This window comes from Vipera ursinii (assembly GCF_947247035.1).
Source record: "Vipera ursinii genome assembly, chromosome: 4".
In the NCBI taxonomy this organism is placed as follows: Eukaryota; Metazoa; Chordata; class Lepidosauria; order Squamata; family Viperidae; genus Vipera; species Vipera ursinii.
This window is the reverse complement of record NC_139514.1, coordinates 9,830,126-9,843,773: the sequence shown is the minus strand read 5'-3', so window position 1 is coordinate 9,843,773 and position 13,648 is coordinate 9,830,126. Positions and strand designations below refer to the sequence as shown.

At 40.8% G+C, this 13,648-nt stretch overlaps 1 protein-coding gene across 1 annotated transcript in view; it reads right to left on the bottom strand.

The window, feature by feature from the left end:
- TYR (tyrosinase) overlaps positions 1 to 13,648 on the bottom strand; it is a gene marked incomplete at both ends in the record, with an annotated part of 63,417 nt that overhangs the window by 37,790 nt on the left and 11,979 nt on the right. Inside the window, one exon of the mRNA XM_083362139.1 lies at positions 2,334 to 2,550. Within this exon, the coding sequence (XP_083218265.1) occupies positions 2,334 to 2,550 (217 nt within the window). The remainder of the gene's footprint in view (positions 1 to 2,333; positions 2,551 to 13,648) is intronic.

The window sequence follows — 13,648 nt, the reverse complement described above, 5'->3', positions numbered from 1 at the left end:
ACACTTGAGCTGGGTATCACTTCTTTATTTGGATCATGAATGAAGCTGGAGCAAAGGGGTTTACCTGGCGTCTCTTATACCTGCCCAGGTGAATGGTGACCAATAGATTTGAACCTGGGCTTCCCGCCAGTGCAGGTGGCCAATGGATTTAAACCCTGGCTTCCCGCCAGAGCTGACCATGCCCTGGGGCTGTCAACGACTCGCTCTATTCAGGCTTTCCCGCCAAAAGCGGTTATAGCCTGGAGCTGTCCAGCCCCCTGCTGCGCTGGCATTTCCGTGTGTGCTTAACAGCATACACTACACCCTGGATGATTGAGAATTTCCATAGACAGTCTGGAGACTGAATTTAAAATTATTTGATCACAGATTTGAGGGCATAAAATAGAGCTGGAAAGGGGCAAAGGGAAAATGTCTACCTAAAATTATGTGTGTTGGAGAAAAGACTGCACTGGGGGTGGGGTGGGGTGGCGGGGAAATAGGAATTTAATCACAGGATCGTTGAAATGGTTGAATCCAACTTGTTCTTCCATGCAGGAATTAAGATTGAATGAAGCATTGCCTTTCCCCAAACCCACTCCAATTTGTCTCAATCCTCCTTAAAGGGTGATCCTCGGTACTTGAATATCGTAGGGAGGCCATTGAGTTCAACTATGGCCCCCTGCCAAATTAAAGCTTTTTAAATATATACTTCAGTCTCTACTGGATCACTGGATCATCCTGCCCTCTGCAATGATAACAAGTCTTAGCTTTCTTTGATATGTCAACCCTTCATGTGATCACATATCAAATCTTTCAGTCTCTTTTCAGAGAGATTAAGCCCTGGTCATTCCTATTGATTTTTATATATTGGTTCCAATTTCTCTGAATCCTTCTTAAAGTTCGACATCCAGAATTGAACAGATGATTTGATGTGAAAGCAGAATAAAATGGATGTGGATCAATCCCTTCCCATTATTTAGAATTATGCTTCCGTTGATCCAGCTTAAAACTGAAGTTCTCTTTTTTTTCATCCTTATTACATCAGTGACTGATGTACATCTTATAATTAATTAGTGTTTTGCTGAATTGGCATTTTGAAGTGAATCAGGGATTTAGATCCAATTGCACAGGGTCTTTCTGAATTAAATCAACCCAATTAGGTACTCTGATTCAAAGTCTTACATGAAATGGACTCAATTTTCCTAATTTAATCACTGAGTCAAGAGTCAATTACAGTTGCACAAAGACAGCTGGGTGATCCTGGGCCAAACACTTCTTCTTAGCCCTAGGAAGGGAGCAATGGCAAACCACTCCTGAAATCTTGGCAAGAAAACTGAAAGGATTAGACTACACAGCCATCATGAGTCATGACTGAGTTGAAGGCATGCACACACAGAGAAAAATCACAGGTCCACATTAATACATTTGACCATCATCTGAATCAAATAGATTTTGAATCATTTAAAAGCTAATTCACACATCCCTCCTGCATAAATCTAAAGACACTACATCCTAGCCAGGATAATTTCTCCAAATTGTTGTCCTTTAATAGAATTTGCAGAGAAGATTCTCTTTTTCTTAATGACCCTAGAACTGGTGCCTAGTTTAATGAAGAGAAGAGTGAGGGGTGACAGGATAGCAGTGTTCCAATATCTCAGGGGCTGCCCCAAAGAAGAGGGAGTCAAGCTATTCTCCAAAGCGCCTGAAGGCAGGACAAGAAGCAACAGATGGAAACTGATCAAGGAGAGATCTAGCCTAAAACTAAGGAGAAATTTCCTGACAGTGAGAATAATTAATCAGTGGAATGACTTGCCTCCAGAATTTGTGGGTGCTCCAACACTGGAAGTTTTTAAAGAAGAGATTGGACAACCACATGTCTGAATTGATACAGGGTTTCCTGTTTGAGTAGGGGGTTGGATTATATTGGTGGGATGGGAGAACCCTGTTTGAGAAATATAAAATAAAATATAAATAGTAAACTTTGCTGAATGGATGCAAATAAACGTATCCCAAGCTAATGTTGCAGGATCCAATGTGGGTCGGTCACCGGGACCAGTTTAGTTTTCCAAGCTTTTGGACTCATGCTGGAATCCATCCTCTCTCACCAGAATGAGTAGAGACAAAACTCATTTAACAACTGTCTTGTTTAGCAACAGGAAGCTTGGCCTCAATTGGGGACCCACAAGTCGAGGACCATCTATATATTTCGCATGGCATAACAGAATAGAGTATCCATTGGTTAAAAATCCACCAAAACAGCATACAAAATGCATAACAAAACATCAAAGAGGACTAGCTCTAAAACTAATACACAATATTGCATTCGAAATGATGAAAAGAGGAGGAAATCTTACCCTCCAAAGTATTCCGGAAACTGAAGTTAGCCATTTTATCCATGGTCCCAGTTTCATATTGCGTCAGACTTAAGCAGAATTCTACGTCAGCTGAAGTCGGAAGCCGAGGCGTTCTTCTTTTATCATGATTGCCAGGATTTCGAAGGACGGGCCCTTCATTCGTTCCATTACAAAGTGCTTGGCGGCTATTGTACTCTTCGGATTGGGTGCAGATGACCTAAGAGAGGAGATGGAAGACCGCATCAAACTTCAAAACCGTGAAGTTCCAACTCAGATGAATGAACCTTTATTGTCAAAGTACAACCATGTATACACTGAGATTGGCTGAGCCTCCCTTCGTTCCCCCACCCCCAACTTACAGTGACACAAACCCTCCATCTTATTACACCATGTGAGCTAATTGCACAATGCACCGGCCTCGCAAGTCAATCATGCATAAAGTTTATAAAATTATATCCCGTTCAAAAGCCTAACAGCCCATGGATAAAAGCTGCTCTTCAACCTGTTGGTACGGCTGGCTATACTCCTATATCTCCTACCCTAGATCTGCATAGATAAACAAGTAAGAATGGAGGCAAATTTATTTTATCCCAGGATAATGTTGCAAGATCCAATCTGAGTTGGTCACCGGGCTCCAGCACAGGTCTGGAAGTTGGAAACTAAGCCGCCAGTCCCAGTGACTGATCCAGATTGGATCCTGCGCAAACAAGCATCTGCAAATGTCCCTCATAGGATCAGTAAGTGTGGCTATAATACAGGGGTCTTCAAAGCTGGTAACTTTTAAGACTTGTGGACTTCAACTCACAGAATTCCTCAGGATTTCAAGGGAAGAATTCCCAGAATTCCTTATGCTAGCTGAGGAATTCTGGGAGTTGAAGTCCACAAGTCTTAAAGTTGCCAGGTGTGAAGACCTGTGCTCTAGTAGATGTATGTCCCAATACGTATTCACTTATAGGTTAACAAAGAAATATCTTTCGATCAAATAAAATTTGCCATGAAACTGAGGCTGCTGCAGTCAGTTCAGCGATTGTATCTTTTTAATATTCTAGTGGTGGAATGTTTTAGTTTGGTATGAATGAATGTTGTCTCCTTGTTTTCTAATGAATATATACATGTCTTAATTAAAGTATTTGAAATGATACCCAGCAGGAAGTACATCAGTAAAAATAATCATTCTTGAAAAAAAAATGCCTTAGCTGAGTAATATTATGAACGGTGGAAAATATAAAACATTTTGTGTGGTCCTTCGTGCTTTCTGAGCATGGTTATTTTCTTGAAGATGTTTCATTACCCAACTAGGTAATATCTTCAGTGCAATGATGATGCTACTAGTTGGGTAATGAAATGTCTGCAAGAAAACAATCAATCTCAGAAAGCATTAAGGATCTTATACTTCAACCCTGAGCTACATATATTCTCTTCTATTGGTATACAACATTATCCTCTGAATTGATTCTACATGCACCTTCCACATGTGTTAGATTTCAATTCCCATTATCCCCCAACTTGCATTTTAGCTTGGTTGTATGAAACTTAAAAGATGAACATTATGGAACCAGAAAACTAATATGAAATGAAAAACACATAATTAGCAAATTAGCAAAGATTAGCAAAGATTAATAAATAAATTTATTCAGAAATAAATTTATTGAGTGTGTTTAATGGGACTTGAATTGCATTTCACAGCAATTTGGGAAGATACACATAATGGGAAAAAGTGTGTTTGATGCAAAAATCAAGGACACACAATCCAATCTTTATTTTATTTATTTTTATTTTATTAGACTTATATACCGCCCTTCTCCCGTAGGACTCAGGGCGGTTCACAAGGTTTTTTAAAAACAATACAAGAAGTTACAAAAATTAAAAACAATTCAAATGATTACACTAACCTTGAACAAAAACCCCAATTACAATTAAAATACAATTAAAACCCCAGTTCTGGCCTCAGTCCAGGCCAGAAAGCTCGAAGAGCCAGGTCTTCAGGTCCCGGCGGAATGAGCGAAGGGCAGGGGCAGTCCTAAGCTCTATCGTTTAGGACACTCCATCAATAATAGTTGTGTATACTATAGTTCAAAGATGAGTGTAGGCAATGACCAGACTGAACACAAGGGTGAGGTCAAACACATCAACACTACTGCTCCATAACAGATTTAAGTCCAGGTCCCTTGAAGTCAGTTGACTCTTATCTGGCACCAAATTGCCTTGATCATTTGTAGGTCAGATAGAATAGAATAGAATAGAATAGAATAGAATAGAATAGAATAGAATAGAATAGAATAGAATAGAATAGAATAGAATAGAATAGAATAGAATAGAATAGACCAAATGGACCAGAACAGAACAGAATAGAATACAGCAGGATGGGACCTTGGAGGTCTTCTAGTCCAGCCCCTTGCTCAAGCAGGAGAACCTATACCTTGTCAGACAAGTGACTGTCTAGTCTCTTCTTAAAAATCTCCAGTGATGGAGCACCCACGATTTCTGGGGGCAAGCTGTTCCACTGGTTGATTGTCCTCACTGATAGGAAGTTTCTCCTTAATTCCAGGTTGCTTCTCTCTTTGGTCAGTTATAAAAAGTAAAGCAGTTGCTGGTTGTGTCTTATAAATGTCTTTTGCAAAACTACAACCTACACTGAAGAAAATAAGCCAAATCTTCAAGCCAAGAAGATACAATCACAGCAATTTCTATATAATTATATGCTGAAGGAAAAGGAAGGAATGGATTAAATTTGGTAAACAGAACATCTGATGAACTCTGGAGGGAAATGTGTAGCATCATAAGGAAGAAACAAACAAAAATGTCCTCAAATACACAAAATAGCATCGTTGATAGACTATTATATACACAAAAATGGAAAGACTCACTAATACCCACAATGGAGAAATGGTTCATGAAGATGTGCTAGGCTGCATTAACAGAGGGATAGAATCAAGATCACGTGAAGTACTAATACCACTTTACAAGGCCTTGGTAAGGCCACACCTGGAATACTGCATCCAGTTTTGGTCACCACGATGTAAAAAAGATGTTGAGACTCTAGAGAGAGTACAGAGAAGAGCAACAAAGATGATTAGAGGACTGGAGGCTAAAACATATAGGGAACGGTTGCTGGAATTGGGTATGTCGAGTTTAATGAAGAGAAGGGTGAGGGGTGACATGATAGCAGTGTTCCAATATCTCAGGGGCTGCCCCAAAGAAGAGGGAGTCAAGCTATTCTCCAAAGTGCCTGAAAGCAGGACAAGAAGCAATGGATGGAAACTAATCAAGGAGAGAAGCAACCTAGAACTAACATGAAATTTCCTGACAGTTAGAACAATTAACCAGTGGAACAACCTGCCTCCAGAAGTGGTGAATGCTCCAACACTGGAGGTTTTTAAGAAGAGATTGGACAGCCATTTGTCTGAAATGGTACAGGGTTTCCTGCCTGAGCAGGGGGTTGGACTAGATGACCTCCAGAGTCCCTTCCAACTATTATTATTATTATTATTATTATTATTATTATTATTATTATTATTAATATGACACAATGAGCAGCGATGGCAAAATTAACTGGTTTGATTAGAGAAAGATAAACAACTAGATCTATCAGTGATTAGAAACTCCTTATGGGTTTTTCTCTGGAAAAAAAACAACAGAAAATGTGCTTGTGAATTATGGGTGTGAAGAAAATTATAAAATTTAGTTTATGGAAAAAAGGAAATTATGAATTAACCGTGCAGAGGATAAAAACAAAATCTATTTATAGCTGCTACCAAAAAGATCAGACGCCATTTCTTTTATCATCTTTTTTTCTTTCTTTTTCTGTTTCCTTTCTTACTGACTCACTTTTCTCTCTTATTTTCTTTGCTTCTTTTCTAATATTCGTATTGTTTAAAATTTCTTCAATAAAAAGTATATATAATTTCTTCAATAAAAGTATACACACACACACACACACACACACACACACACATACATATATATATACACATATACACACATATATAGATGAAATAAGATTTGTCCCATGTTTGGGGCCTAGCAAGGTAATCTAAATAGTTAACATTTGACACATATCTCCCCTTGCAGAAAGCTAACAAAGCGAGAGAGATCCTGTGGCTCAAGAGGTAAAAACAACTGCCTAATGTTCAATCAGCCCAGGTTCGAATCTCAGAAGGGTATGGCTGACTGATGAAAACTAATAAGTTAGAAATGCATTTCAGTCTCCCTTAATTCTTTGTTAGTAATTTACACACACACACACACACACACACACACACACACACACACACATATATATATATATATATATATATATATATATATATATATATATATATATATATATATATATATATACTGTGTATATATATATATATATATATATATATATATATATATATATATGTATATATATATATAATATATACTGTATATATATATATATATATATATATATATATATATATATATATATATATATATATATATATATATATATATATATATATATATATCAGGTTTGCCCTAGTATACAGTATACATATCTCAAAAGTGCTTTTATTCCTCTAGATACATTGACAATGGAACATCCTTTTGGCCTTTGTTGACGCTCACCATAAATAGCAATGCTACTGTTTGGATGCTTTCCTTATATGTTTAAAAATTGAATAGGCACTGTTCATTTTATAGAAAGAAAAAACTGGCTCTCTCCATTTGAAACAAACAGAGACATCCTATAGCACACCCATGCAAAGGAAGGCATATTATCTTATGCATTGAAAAACATAGCTGTTTTCGCTTTAGATAAAGAGACATTTGTTTAGTTATAAATAAGAAGGCATCTGCTTTCACTCTGAGATAAGGAAACCTTTGTTTGTAATAAGCTAGTACATTCCATTCTCTTGATAACAATTGGCTAAATTTCCAAACTTCAGAGACCTAAAGAGAACGTGTCTAGTTTAATGAAAAGAAGGATTAGGGATGACAAGGTAGCAGTCTTCCAATATCTCAGGGGCTGCCACAAAGAAGAGGGAGTCAAGCTATTCTCTAAAGCACCTGAAGAGCAATAAATCAATGGATGGAAACTAATCAAGAAGAGGACCAACCTAGAGCTAAGGAGAAATTTCCTGACAAGTGAGAACAATTAACCAGTGGAACGGCTTGCCTCCAGAAGGTATGGGTGCTCTAACACTGGAGGTTTTTAAGAAGAGACTGGATAACTATTTATTTGATATAGTATGGAGTTTCCTGCTTGAGCAGAGGGTTGGACTAGAAGACCTCCAAGGTCCCTTTCAACTTTGCTATTCCATTATTCTGTTAATAGAAGTGATGCAGTCACACACACACACACACACAAAGAATTGGGTGATGTTGAATATAACATATTTTTGAGTCTGCATTGATTGTCGTGTTTCATTTCTGCCTTGGAACAAACCCAGATGTGGGGTCTTAATCCTTCTGACATTAATCACGTATGGCTAGTCCTTCACTTATAGCCACAATTGGGCCCCGTGTGTGCCACGCTTGATTTTACCATCTGTTTTGCCATGCTTGTTAAGAGAAACCACTGCAGTTGTTAAGTGAATCCAAGTTCTCCCATTGACTTTGCTTGTTGGAAGCCAACTGGGAAGGCCATAAATAGCAATCACATGACCACAGGACGCTGCAACCTTCATCAATGGCCAGTTGCCAAGTGCGCAAATGTGGATCACATGACTCTGGGGATGCTTCAATGGTCCTTAGTGTAAAGACTTGTAAGTCTCGTGGTGCCATTATAACTTTGAACGGTTGTAAGTTGAGAGGTCTCTGTATGCTGTCTTCTCTTCTCACATAGCTTCTTGGATATCTTTCATCCAAGACAGTGTGATGGTGATAGTCATTCCCCACTCTTACATTTATTTTGTTTTTTCTGCAAGTATCTGTTTGGTTTTCTAGGCAGAACAATGGAGTAGGTAGCCATTTGTTTCTGCAGGGGATATTCAGAATTAAGTGAGGGTACCTGTGGACAGATTGAGACACAGTGCTGGAAAACCATGCTTCTATTGTCCCAAAGCTGCTTTTTCAAAAGGCAACCGGATTTTGCTTTGCCTGGAAGACATTTCGCTTCTCATCCAAGAAGCTTCTTCAGTTCTGACTTTTTCTTCAGACAGAACTGAAGAAGCTTCTGGGATGAGAAGTAAAACGTCTTCAAGGAAAAACAAAATCCAGTTGCCTTTTGAAAAAGCACCGCTGGGACAACCGTGACCTGGATGACTGAGAATCTCCATACACCCCTGCTTCTGTTGGCGCAGCCGATAAGCCAGTTTTAATTTCTGAATCAGGCTGTTTTGCTTTGCTCTGTATTCTCATTACTCAATATATATTTTTCCCAGACGATTAAAGCACCTATTAAATGGACCGATTCCTTACCATGACCCAATGCCATTACAAAAAGAAGCCCAGAGGATTTTCCCTGTTGTTCATCGCCAGAGTTTTGATACACGCCCTTGTTTTCTCTCTCATTCTTTCCTGTCCTTTATGCACTGTGTCAATAAAGAACAATTCTACCATCACTGTCAGAAATATTGCAAAGAACTAAGTCAAAATCTGGCCTTTGCTTCATGTTGTTATGACAACAATGTTTCTTCCTGGCGCATTTTGACATTCCAAAGGAACGCCCACCCCCCTGCTTTGTTCGCAACCTTTCTACTAATGTGTTTTCATACTTACAGTATAAAGATTTCAAAAGTACAGAATACCAAACCTATCCCACACGACACCGATTGTCATGCTGCAAGTTTACACAGCGAGCTACAGTTCTCGAAAGTCAAACAGCGTTTAATGCCCAGAATTTTGATTCATCCCAATTAGAGAAAGCTGCTGCTACTCTTCAATAGTGAAGTTTCGAGAGCGATTGCATCGAGTAATGATTTTCGGATTGATTTCTTCGGCACAACCGCTTTGTGAAAAATGAAGCTCACAGGTGAGTTTAGACAAGAGAGTGGTGCAACCTCAAAGGAAGCAAGCTCACCAAGCTTAGGAACCCCTCTTTCCCAAGATCCATGCATTTATTTTTCACCTCGTTTCTAATGCCTTTGGAACTTTAGATATTAACAAAGTAAGGATCCACTTTGTTCAAGACGAATCGCAATTTTGCCGGGGCCTGGAGGTGTGTGCTTGTGTGTTTGTGCATAAATAATTCTGCAGTGAAAAATAGAAAGAGCTGAGGCCAGTAGCACATCCTCAATGCTAGTACAGTGTCAGCTGTTTTTGCGGGCCAGTAATGGCGAACCTTTTCGAGACCGAGTGCCCAAACTGCAACCCAAAACCTATGTATATCGGGTGCTGGGTGGGCGTGGCCCTTTGGGTGGGGGTGGCCCTTTGGGTGGGGGTGGCCCTTTGGGTGGGCGTGGCCGCGGTGGTAACGGCAGACTGGGTGGGACTAAAAAGTTCAATCCATCAATTCCAACTTTGCGAGATCTTTTTATTTCCCCGCGAGAAGTTGAAATTGATCGATTGATTGAACCTTTTTTTTTCCTTGCACACAGCGGCGGAGGCCTAAAAAGAAAATGTTTTATAAATCACAGCTGAAGGCCTAGGACTGGGGCGACGGCACGCATGCCCACAGAGAGGGCTCTGCGTGCCACCTTTGGCACCCATGCCATAGGTTCGCCACCACGGTTGTGGGCTCTACTGCATATATATGTTTGTGAGACCACCTCTCTCCAGGTACATCAAAATTAGCTGGAGAGGCATGCTACCAGTTGTATCCATGAAAAAGAGCCTTATTGGATCAGTTTTACCTGTCGTGACTGCTCAGAAACACATAGATGAGATGATTGGGCATACAAATTGAAAATCTGTATCTATCTATCTATCTATCTATCTATCTATCTATCTATCTATCTATCTATCTATCTATCTATCTATCTATCATGGTGGAGCAGTGGGCTAATGCCTCCTTAAGTAACACCAGCTGCCTGCAATTAGCGCAGGTTCGAGTCCCACCAGGCTCAAGGTTGACTCAGCCTTCCATCCTTCCGAGGTAGGTAAAATGAGAACCCAGATTGTTGGGGGCAATTAAGCTGACTTTGTAATAATGCTGCTTGGGGGGTGGGGGCAAAAGTCCTAATAAGCAGGCATATACATAGAATGAAGGCTATTGCTAAGCACATTGTGCTTTAGATTGTAAGCCGCCCTGAGTCTTTGGAGAAGGGCGGGATATAAATGGGATTAAAAAAAATATCTATCTATGTATCTATCGTTTATCCAGGGCTTTTTTTGTCATAGAACGCTCAGAACGGAGTTCCGGCACCTATTTTGGATGGAACCTTGTAGGCTAGGTAAGGCGGGTTGTATGACATGTGTGAGTTCCGGCACCATTTTTTTTTACAAAAAAAGCACTGCATTTATCTATCTCTATCCCTATCCCTATCCCCTATCTCCTCCCTCTCCCTCTGCCTATCCTGTAGGGGTGCATTGGTTCAGTGGTTAAAGATGCTGAATTTGTCAGCTGGAAAGTTGACAGCCTGGGTTCAAGACCCAATCACTGTGTGATGGGTTGAGTTCCCATTCCTTGCCCCAGTTCCTGCCCACCTAGCAGTTAGAAGGTGTGCAAATGCAAGTAGATTAATACCTACCACTTTGGTGGGAAGGTAAAAGAGTGTTTTGTGTACCTTGGTGTATAGCTATGCTGGCCACATAACCACAGGAAATGTCTTTGGACAACTCTGGCTCCCTCGGCTAAGAAACCGAGATGAGTACCGGCCCCTAGAGGCACACATGACTGGACAGGGGAAATCTTTATTCTCCTGTCCAGTCTATCCCTATCCCTATCCCTGTGTCCTTGTCCCTATCCCTCTGTCCTTGTCTATCTGTCTGTCTAAACACAAAATAGGTCCAGCCAGTCTGGTATGCCTTTTGTGAAGGTACACTATCCCCTCCATCTTGGCTGTTTCTCTTTTGTCCTTTCAAAAGTCAGGCATGGTGTACTCTGGCCATTAAATATCTTCAGTTCTAACTGAACAATTTTCACTTCCCCATCACCCAGCTTTAACACAAGATTTCGTGATAGTTCAACAGTCAGAGGTCTTTATAGAGATTTATGTACACTTTAAACACATAACCAATCATGCCATAATATAAATGGAGTCATACTGTTCCCTTTCAGAGAACCAATGTGCAGAAGGAGAGTGAGAATAAGTTGTTGTTGTTAGTTGCGAAGTCGTGTCCGACCCATCGCGACCCTATGGATAACGTTCCTCCAGGCTTTCCTGTCCTCTACCATCTTCTGAGGTCCATTTAAGCTCATGCCTACTGCTTCAGTAACTCCATCCAGCCACCTCATTCTCTGTCGTCCCCTTCTTCTCTTGCCCTCAACCTTTCCCAGCATTAGGCTCTTCTCCAGTGAGTCCTTCCTTCTCATTAGGTGGCCAAAGTATTTGAGTTTTAGCTTCAGGATCTGCCCTTCTAAAGAGCAGTCAGGGTTGATCTCCTCTAGGACTGACCGGTTTGATCGCCTTGCAGTCCAAGGGACTCGCAGGAGTCTTCTCCAGCACCATAGTTCAAAGGCCTCAATTCTTTGGCACTCAGCCTTTCTTATGGTCCAACTTTCACAGCCATACATTGCAACTGGGAAGACCATAGCCTTGACTATACGCACTTTTGTTGACAGGGTGATGTCTCTGCTTTTTAGTGTGCTGTCTAGATTTGTCATGGCTTTCCTCCCGAGGAGCAAGCGTCTTTTAATTTCTTGGCTACAGTCCCCATCTGCAGTGATCTTGGAGCGCAGGAAAATAAAATCTGTCACTACCTCCATTTCTTCCCCATCTATTTGCCAGGAATTGAGAGGGCTGGATGCCATGATCTTGGTTTTCTTAATGTTTAGTTTCAACCCAGGTTTTGCACTCTCCTTCTTCACCCGCAACAAGAGGTTCTTTAGTTCCTCTTCACTTTCTGCCATTAGAGTGGTATCATCTGCGTATCTTAGGTTGTTGATATTTCTTCCAGCAATCTTAATTCCAACTTTTGATTCATCTTGCCCTGCCTTTCTCATGATGTGCTCTGCATATAAGTTAAATAGGCAGGTGACAGTATGCAGCCTTGCCGGACTCCTTTCCCAATTTTGAACCAATCAGTGGTTCCGTGTCCAGTTCTCACTGTTGCTTCTTGGCCCGCATATAGGTTTCTCAAGAGACAAATAAGATGGTCTGGTAAGTAAGAATAAGTAAGGCCCAATAAAAGAAACATAAGATTTTATTTTTTAAAAAAGACCCTAAACACAACATAGCTAAATCTGCTTTATTCACTCTCCATCACCATACTTCTCTAGCCTTGCAAATCATTCTGGCTTCTGCTATATCCTAAAACATGAAGAATGTGTTTTGTGTAATGCGTAATCTGAGTCTTGCACAACAGCGCTGATAATGTTACCTAGTTGGGTAATAAAACAACTGCAGGAAAATAATTCAGAAATCACTAAGGACTCCTCATTTCAACCCTGAGCTACAAATATTCTCCTTTATTGGGACCCATAGCTATTGAATTCAACTATCATTAGGGTTTTGATCAGTTAAGGTTTTTTATAATCTTTTAAATATTTTATTTAGAAATATAGAAAAGGTACCAGCCTTAGTCATATCCATGCCACTTGAAGAATTCCCTGCCAATGTTAAGGGCAGTACTCTCAGTCTGGACACATTTTAGCCAGTATGCCAAAAGGGTGATCAAAAACTAGCTTAAATTAAACATGCTCATACTATCTACTGCATATATATGGGGAAGAACAGGCTCCAGCTCAACCCGGCCAAGACTGAGTGGCTTTACGTACCGGCATCTCGACTTGTCCAAGAGGTTCCATCTTTGGTTATGGGGGGAGAGGTGTTGCCTCCCGTTGATAGGGCGCGCAATTTAGGCGTCCTCCTGAACTCACGACTCAGTTTTGAAGATCATATTGGAGTCGTGGCCAGGGGGGGCATTTGCCCAGGTTCGCCTGGTGTGCCAGTTGCGCCCCTATCTGGACCGAGATGCCCTACGTACGGTCACTCATGCACTCGTTACCTCTCGGATAGATTACTGCAATGCTCTCTACATGGGGCTGCCCTTGAAGACCACCCGGAGGCTCCAGCTGGTGCAGAATGCGGCCACGCGGGTAGTGATGGGAGCATCCCGATACTCCCATATTACACCCCTCCTGCATGAGCTGCATTGGCTACCGGTTGTCTTCCGGGCAAGATTTAAGGGGCTGGTACTTACCTTTAAAGCCCTACATGGCTTAGGCCCGGGATATCTGCAGGACCGTCTGCTGCTGGGGATGACTTCCCATCGCCCAGTGCGCTCACACAGAGAGGGCC